The 9,161-nt window shown below is 43.9% G+C and overlaps 1 protein-coding gene across 1 annotated transcript in view; it reads left to right on the top strand.

Moving 5' to 3' along the window:
• The first annotated feature begins 3,251 nt into the window (after positions 1-3,251).
• Positions 3,252-9,161, top strand: part of Enpp1 (ectonucleotide pyrophosphatase/phosphodiesterase 1) — a 73,452-nt gene continuing 67,542 nt past the window's right edge. Inside the window, exon 1 of the mRNA XM_021221210.2 lies at positions 3,252-3,542. Coding sequence (XP_021076869.1) covers positions 3,357-3,542 — 186 coding nt within the window. The 5' untranslated portion in view covers positions 3,252-3,356. The remainder of the gene's footprint in view (positions 3,543-9,161) is intronic.

The following is a 9,161-nucleotide window of genomic DNA, read 5'->3' as shown; positions in this document are numbered from 1 at the left end:
TTCAGATCAAGTTGGGAGAAATGCAGAACAATCCAAAGGCACTTGGAGACAAAAGTGAAATTTCCTCTCAGCTTACAAGTGAAGACTAGGAATGTGTTCCAAGTCACCCCACCTTTGCTGCCGAGGGTTGTACTTAAAAATAAAAGAAAGAAAGAAAAATGAGGATGCTGTACAAAATTTTAAAAGTAAACACAGTCAAGATATTATTTTTTTTCCCCTGGGCCTCACACTGATGAGAACCCTCTGTGGCTTTCTCCTTTTAGACCTACCTTTCAGCGTTAGATTGGCCAAGAGGTCAGAGCTGGAGAATGTAGCAGCTGCTGCTAAACTCATCAGTTGAAAAGCAAGGGAGGTTTGTCAGCTTTGAGATGGCACAGCTCCAGTGCAGAAGGACTGGTTTGGTTTGGTGTTTTGGCCTTAGCAACATCTATCATTTCAGGTACCAAGATGGGCAAATTTAAATATTTACAAGTTTTTAAAAAATTACAAATCTTTCCCATTCTTAGAGTACCATCTCTGCTATTGTGTTAAGTTGAGTCCTTAGCCCCAGAAGCTGAGGATTCAGACCTAGAGACCAAACACTCAATTTTCACATTTGCTGTACTCGGAGAAGCCAGGTTGATTTTTTTTTTTTNAAGATTTTATTTATTATATGTAAGTAAGTATACTGTAGCTGTCTTCAGACACCCCAGAAGGGGGCATCTAATCTCTTTACAGATGGTTATGAGCCACCATGTGGTTGCTGGGATTTGAACTCAGAACCACTGGAAGAACAGTCAGTGTTCTTAACCGCTGAGCCATCTCTCCAGACCCACGTTGATGTTTTATGTGCCATGATCTTATTATACTTTGGAATAAGATGCCTCGGCCCTGACCACTCAGAGTAAACAAGACTGAGGCAAGACTTTATCAAAGGCTGTATAATGTGTGTGGGTAAACAGCGTGAACGGCATGCTGGACATGGTTGTACTCTGCTGATTTTAGAAGTTTAATTAGGTTTTCATAACTACCTATAAAACCCCATGATGCAGGCTAGGCATCAACACAGGGCAGAAGCCACATCCTGGTGGCCTGTCTCCCAGGTCCACCCTGCAGATGTGCTACATTAGATGTGCTACATTGTGTTTGGTTTCAAAAGTGTTTAAACTCTGTGTGTGTGTGTGTGTGTGTGTGTGTGTGTGTGTGTGTGTGTGTGTATACACAAGATTTCTAGAAAACTCACAAAAACATTTAAATCTCCTGCTTGTTTTTAAAAACCCTCCACCTTAGACATATAATCCTTGGATAACCCTGGCAACTGTTGCTAAGAGGCCAATGTGCTCTCTTCCTGTCTTGTCTATGGAGGGCTGTATTAGTCCTTAATGGTTTCTGGCTGTCCCCAGTTGCTTGAGACATTGTAACCTTGCAGATAGCACTGGCTTTTCCAACCAGGACAGTATAAACGTCATTAATTGCTTTGGGTTGCCGACAATACACTTATTCCATTTTTCTTTTACACTCAAGGCCGCTTTGGAAACTGTTGAGCGCTTTTAGAAAATTTGACGTGGATTTGGCCAGTTTCAATGGAGCAAAACTTTGGCCTTCAATCTGGTTTATGGAAACATTCAAATAAAAAAAAAACAGAACCAAGTTTGGGGTAAAAAAGTATGTTTGAGTATGAAATGGTGGACCTGTTTCTCGTGGGTGGTTTGTAATGTGGTGATAATAATAAAAACTAAACTAAAGATTGCTTTCGAGGGTGGCCTTTTCTCCCGCTGTCACTCATTGGTCCTACTGTGTGGCTTGGGTATCTATATGCAGATTCTTCTCTCTATGCTTTAATCCTACTCTAGTCCCTTGCTGACTGACCCCATATTATATATACATAAACATTATATATATGAAAATTTTCATGTTTTAATACATACGGCATTCAAAACATTGACTTATTATTAAATGTCTGAATGAATGAAGTCAGTATAAATTGAAAGTGTTCACATTGTTTTAATTTATTTTTACCTATCTTTATCTGTGTGTGTGTGTGTGTGTGTGTGTGTGTCTGTGTGTCTCTCTGTGAGTGTATGTCTGTGTTCCTGTTTGCATCTGCACACATGCATGAAAGTGGAAATCAGAACTACCAATGGTTTCCATTCTTCTGAAGCCCAGCTCACCTTTTTCTGAGACCCTTCCTTATTAGCCTTGAACTTAGCAAGTAGGCTGGGCTGACTGGCTGGCCATCCCTACAGGGATCCATATGCCTTTGCCTCCTACTTTGGCATTACAAGCTCAGGCTACAGGGATTTTGGAGTCTGGGATTTGCACTCAGCATCTCAGGCTTGCTAATGCCAGAATTTTACCTGCTGATTGCCCTCCCCAGTTCGTGCTGACAGTTTTAAAGGGGACAAGCCCAATGTACACCCGTTAAACATCTATTTTCACAAGTGAACGTGATGTAGATAAACAAAGCATGTAAGAGAACGTCTTGTGAGTTTGCGATTTTTCTTGGTCACTGCGTTCAGTCACATCGCTTCTGCTTTTGGGTTCTGGGAGGTGTGGTTTTGCTGATGGGAAGAAGCGTAAAGCTAAAGAATCTAAGGTGAAACAAATCCCATCAAGAATTATAGCCGACTGCTCATGTTCTGCTTCAAAAATAAGCTCATCAAATAGAGTTAGAGTTCTTGATTCTGCTCATCAATTAAAGTGCTGACTTTGGAGAAGCAAGACACAGACACCCCACCCGGAAGCCTCCGGAAGTCTAAAATAGCTAATAAGTAAATATAATAGGATAGCAACCCCGGACGCCACATATCCCATATGTGTGTTTGTGCAAACCATCAGTGTTGTGTAAACCCCGTGTCCCACGTTTAGCAGCTCCAGGCAGAGAATTTTTGTTTGCACTTGTGGGAGAAAAAGAAAGTCACCTCTCCACGCGCGCTCATTTGCATTTCCCAGGTGAAAGCAGGTCTGCTCCTGGCCACCGGTGTCCGGGCCTTTGAGACCTCAGAGGTCGGAGGTCGCTGCATCCTCTCACCTTTGGGGCTCCATGATCTCACATTTTTTGCAGACCACACAGAGATTCCAGTCCAGCCCTCGCTGGGCTATGCGGGGCAATTCCTACGAGGGTTCGTAGGGTGCCACGATCGCGGGCGGGGACAGGGTTTGGGGTGGAAGTTAAAGACACGCCCACGTCAGGGACCCAAAATAGCCCACGCGCCCAGGGCTCGAAATCAGACAGGAAGCCAAATACCCGGGGCGTTGAGCAGCTCGGGCCAGAGCGCCGGCCGAGGGCTGGGAGCCAAGGGTCCGGCGGGGGCGGCGCGGGGCGGGGCGGGGCTGCGAGCCTATTAAAGCTGGGCCCGCGGGGGCAGAGCAGGGCGATGGAGCGCGACGGCGACCAGGCAGGGCACGGGCCCCGGCACGGGTCAGCGGGAAACGGTCGCGAGCTCGAGTCACCAGCCGCGGCTTCGCTGCTGGCGCCCATGGACCTAGGAGAGGAGCCGCTGGAGAAGGCTGAGCGTGCCCGCACCGCCAAAGACCCCAACACGTACAAAGTGCTGTCGCTGGTAGGTCGGTGCTTGCCGTCACCCGCCACCCGGGAGGGGCGAGAGCGAGCAGAGAGCGCGGTCAGCACCCGGCATGGGAGAGCGTGGGCGCCTCCTGCGCCAGCACCGGGTGACCTGCAGGGTCCTTACTCTTCTCCCAGCAGGAGCAGGCTGCTAAAATAGTCACCTTGAAATACCGTCCTCTTCCCCCAGAGAATACAGGACATTTGGAGGCGGAAACAAATGATCAGCTAGTCTTAGGATAGCGCAGGGGTGTTTGTAGTCTTTTAGGTGGCCTAGGTCAGGGTACAGGTGGTGCTCGTGGCTTTAGATGAATTTATTGCAGTTGAAAGATTGATCACAGCTTTTGAAAGTATCGGGAACTTTAGAAAACACCCATGTTTGGCTCTGTAGTGGTATTTCCAGACAGTTTAGAAGCCCCATGGACATTCATGTTTATGTGACTGGGAAGAGGATTCATTGCCCACTCTTTGAACCAGAGACAGCGCTGATTGTGTGCTGCCTGTTGGCACAGTTGCCTGCTCTATCCCTCTGCAATTCTGTTAGAGCAGTTGCAGCATCCACAACCAACTTCTGGAAACAGGACGCCGATTTTCACCGGGATCTTCCTTGGGTCAGAAAGGCTGAGTCCTGTGGTGGTTCTAAGTTTTGGTGGGGACTTCCATTATTCTCCCCAAGCACAGTTGTACTAAAAATGAGAGCGCAAAGCATAGTTCCAATGGGACTGGCTGCAGGAAATAAATTCAGAACCGAAGGAGGATGTAGTTATTTTATAGTATGTGCAAACCACAGCTTTCTGTGGATAGCACACCCTAAAAATACACTTTTTTGTTTGTTTGTTTGTTTTTTGTTTGTTGTTTTTTTTGGTTTTTCGAGACAGGGTTTCTCTGTGTAGCTCTGGCTGTCCTGGAACTCACTTTGTAGACCAGGCTGGCCTCGAATGTTGAAAAATCTTTCCGATGTTTAAAGTCTCCTTTTGACATCATTTCCATTTCCAGTGTTCTTAAGGTTCTATGCAGACACCATAGCACTTTGAGAACCAGAATCCCTAGACTTAAGAGATGGTGTCATATCCTTAGTTTTTTAAAAATAAGTCTGAGGTTCAAAGGAGAAGTCTCCCAAACCACAGGCTGCTGTATCCCAGGGTATAATTTTGTATCATATGTCACTCATATGATATCGATGGGCATTTATTTAGTTTGAGTCTGGTAAGACTTTTTGTTGTATGTTTTTAAATGGAAGATCGTAGGTGTTACAAGACTACTTAAGTTATTGAGTGTCAGTACTATGAGATACTCAATAACGACACACTGAATGTTTATGAAGTTGTAAGGCATATTTATAAACTTACTTTAAGTCGTTAAAGGGTTTCCAGTAATTGAATTCAGTTTTACTCATTTGCATATAGGCCCACAATAGATGTCAGCACAGGTCCACCTTGAGATCACAGAGTTTTCACTCTGACACCTGCGGTCGCTCGGTTGGTCAGTATTCCATCATTACAAATGGCTCTGATGGCACACCTCAGAAATTGTCATATGGGTGCCTGAGAATCTCCTCAAACATATTTTATGAGTTAGAACAAATTCTTGTCTCAGATAATTTTTAGATATTTATATATTTTTAGTTTATGTATATGACTGCTTAGCATATATATATATATATATATATATTCCATCCCCCACTCCAGCTGTCCAATGTTCTCAAGAGAGGCCCAAAGTAATGTAATAGTACCTCCAATTCCATTGTATGTATACACACATGTGCACACACACACACACACACCATATATATATATATATATATACACATACATACATATACATATATACATATACATACGTATATATGTGTGTGTGTGTGTGTGTGTGTGTTTGTATACCTTGTGTGTGTGTGCCTGGTTCCCACAGAGGTCAGAAGAGGATGTTGGGTTCCTTGGAACTGTAGTTTACAGATGGTTATGAGCCACTATGTGGGTGCTGGTAACTGAACCTGGGTCCTCTGTAAGAGCAACAAGGTACTTACCAGCTGTGCCATCTCTTCAGCTGCTGCTTCATGTCTTTTGATGGACTGCTGAGAAGCATAAAATATAAGCCGTTTCTCACTGGAGCTCTTAGTTCAGGACTGAGCTGGAAGTGAAACCTATTTTTTTCTCTTTTCCTCCTCTACTTTAATAACCCTCTATCAGAAGCCCTCAAAGGAATTTGACAACTGTCATCAAAGAGCTCCAGGATATGTTTTCTAGAGACAGCCTTAATTATTGGATTTATCTTGTTTCTCTTTTCAGATTAAGCATCAGCACATTTTGTATGAAGCTGAAGAATCAGGTTGGACTAATTGCATCCTGGGGTTAGGATCAGGGAGGCCCCCACTCCCTGGCCACAGGATTCTAATCGGACAGGATAACCACAGGGCTGCTTGCAGGGGGAGGATGAAGTAGTGATGATATGATCGTATGCTTTTCTCAGATTTTCTCTAATTAGTGAAAAGAATGTAGTTACATCACAGTCAGCCAAGAAAGGGGGATCTCATCCTAGCCTTGCTTGCCCGGGTGAGGCTTCATCTCAGGGCTCTCTGCCTAGGTACTCAGCAGGTCTAAGGAAACGGCAAGAGAGAAAAACAAGCACTGCTTTCAGTGTCCTCTGTGACGTAAGTGTGTTAGCAGTCCCTGGCTGTGAGGAACTACGTTGGGAGTTGGGAATTAAGTTGCCAAGGGAAAAGGCTGAGCAGATCATGGTACTGAGATCTGGGTAGCGGAGGTTTCAGGTTCCATCACATTGCTTTGGGCCTCTGCTGAGAACACTGGGTGCTGGAGGGGGGAATGAGGGTGGATGAGCAAACACAGATGGAGCCCAGGATCCCACAGTCCCCTCTGAGTGAACACCATCCGTGACCCACGAATCTCCCACGAGGTAGATTCTCAAATCTACCACCTCCTACTAGCACTGCCCTGTGGACCAAGAGTTTTAGCTCGTGAAGCTTTGGGTAGATATTTACAATCTGAAGTATAGCAGTGTTGCATATGAAATGCCTTTGCCTGGTTCCAGTTCAAGTTTGAACTGAAATATTCACTCCTAAAGTTGGGCTCAGGTATTTATCCAAAACATCATTGCTCCCCATTCTAGTTCTACAAGGACTAGTAGCTTTCACGTAGTTTGCAGTGTGCGCTCTATTAGACCTTCTGAAGCATTACTCCCATTAAAGAGGTCTTTCTAAGAGGTAGAAGTTGGCCTTGGGGGCTGGTGAGATGGCTCAGCGGGTAAGAGCACCCAACTGCTCTTCCAAAGGTGCAGAGTTCAAATCCCAGCAACCACATGGTGGCTCACAACCATCCTTAACAAGATCTGACGCCCTCTTCTGGAGAGTCCGAAGACAGCTACAGTGTACTTACATATAATAAATAAATAAATCTTTAAAAAAAAAAAAAAAAGAAGTTGGCCTTGGTCTAGCTAGACTAGGGTGTGACAGGTTAATTCTCTAGCTTCTTCCTTCTTCCCATTATCTATCCTACAGTGTCCAGAATAACTCTCTCAATTGCGTTTGGATTGGCATTGTCCATCGACTTTCAAATTTAACCTGTGCCTACCATGGCTTTAGCATTTTATTTCAAAATGACCAGGCTATCCCCAAAGCTAGAATAGTCTAAAATTTGTCTCTAAAGGCATTTGTTTCCTATGCTCTAATGTGTACGGAAGAACCAAGGAACCCAGGTTCATTGTGTTTCTATTCGGTCTCTGGCAGTACCTGACTGTCACCAGCATTTGGTTGGTTGAATGAATACACTACACACTTTATTTCTAGTTAGAATCATGGGAAGACAGAACATTCAGTTACAAAGTCAGAAGGTGAGGAATCCAAACGTACTTGGCACTCAGCTATAACCTCAGGGGTAAGATAAAAACAGGGATAGTATTTTATTTGGATGACGGTGATGGAAGAAGTCATGAATGACCTGGATGAATGAGAGCCAGCATGCCTAAGCAGAGCCCATGCTAAGCCTGTTGTAACTTAGGTTCAGGATCAGAAATGTAACCCTGAGATTTCTTCCCCATTGGCACACACAACTCAGGTGTGGCCAGACCGGGATATATAAAAAGGCCCAAACAAAGCTCCCTCATTCATGCCAGGACTTCTTGTGCTCTGGTAACTCTGTTGTCTTACTGGACTTTCCCTGAACGCAGCCGTGGAGTCTCCTGCAGATGCTTTCCTGGCCCTTGTCTCCTGTTCCTGTCTTTTGCCTAGAGGTCCCTTTCGTTCCTCCTGACAGGCCCCAGGGTGGGTACAGTCTCTTTCTCGGGAACACGGCCATGTTCTCAACACCCCCTTTATTCCTCTTCTACTGCACGTTGCCTCTTCCCTGTCACTGAAGCATCTTAGTCGTGACGACTCTGGATAATCTCCATAATGGCCGTGTTGAGCAGGTTAAACACCATGGATAAGAGAGCTGGAGGCCACTAACTGTTCTAGATTATGCACAGAAATCTCGGTTGCCAACTCCTTATTTTCCTCCAACTAGTTTTTCTTTCCCAGATACCAATATTTAGAATTAAAGTAGTTTTATTTTATAGGCAGTATTTTTTTTTGAGTTTGATAAGTACCATTGAAATTTCTCTGTCTCTGACTGTTTCTCTGTTTCTGTCTTTGTCTCTGTCTCTGTCTCTCTCTCTGTCTCTCTGTCTCTGTCTCTGTCTCTCTCTCTCTCATGTGTTTAAAGATTAGCAGATATATTCCATCTGTATTATAGACTTTAAGGACAAGCCACGGAACGTGGTCATGATTCATAACTTATCATTTTTTTTTTTTTTTGCAAGAGAGCAGCATTTCACATTTTAAACAGCTTAGCAATGAATAAGCTTTTGGAAGATAACATAACTAGAGAACTCTCTTGGGATAAAATAAGCTTGCTTCTATCAACCATGAAATATGTCCCCCTCCTTTCCCCCTTCCCCAAGATGGTCACTAAGAAACTTTGGGCTTTTGAAGTCAAGATAGAACATAGATGATTTATGCAAGCATAAATCTGCACTGGAAGCATAGACAAAATGTCAATTCAACACGAGAAATACTTCACTGTCTAAATGAAAGTTACGCATTTACTAAGGAGAGAAAGAATCGAAGGAGGTTTTTCAAAACAGTGATGAGAACGTTGTATTAAATATTATTAACTGGAGCATGTGACCACAGTATTTTAGTTAGCGAAGACTTCAGGACAGCAGTTGAATACAGTCTGGAATGGCTTATATATTCTCCTCTTGTTTTTTTCAAGAGAATTGGTGGAAATGTGGGTGGTAAAGTCTTGGTGGTTGTAAGTGTTCATGCTGTGTAAGGAAGTTTCAAAAGCCTTTTCCCATATACATTTTTATTGACCTATGGCACATGAATTCTGTATTAGGAAAACATCGTAATAGCCAGTTCTATTTTACAGTTAAGGAAATAGGCACAGAGGAATTCTTTCAGAATTCTAGAATGTTTGTGTGCCTGGAGACTATCTGGGGTTGCCTTAAAGGCAGAGATTCCAGAGGTCTCAAGTTCTAACTTGGAAGACCTAGAAATTGTGGAATGCATCCAAGGACTGTGGTGTGTGTGTGTGTGTGTGTGTGTGTGTGTGTGTGTGTGTGT

Source organism: Mus pahari, chromosome 21 (assembly GCF_900095145.1).
Source record: "Mus pahari chromosome 21, PAHARI_EIJ_v1.1, whole genome shotgun sequence".
Taxonomy (NCBI): Eukaryota; Metazoa; Chordata; class Mammalia; order Rodentia; family Muridae; genus Mus; species Mus pahari.
This window is presented reverse-complemented; position numbering and strand designations above follow the sequence as displayed.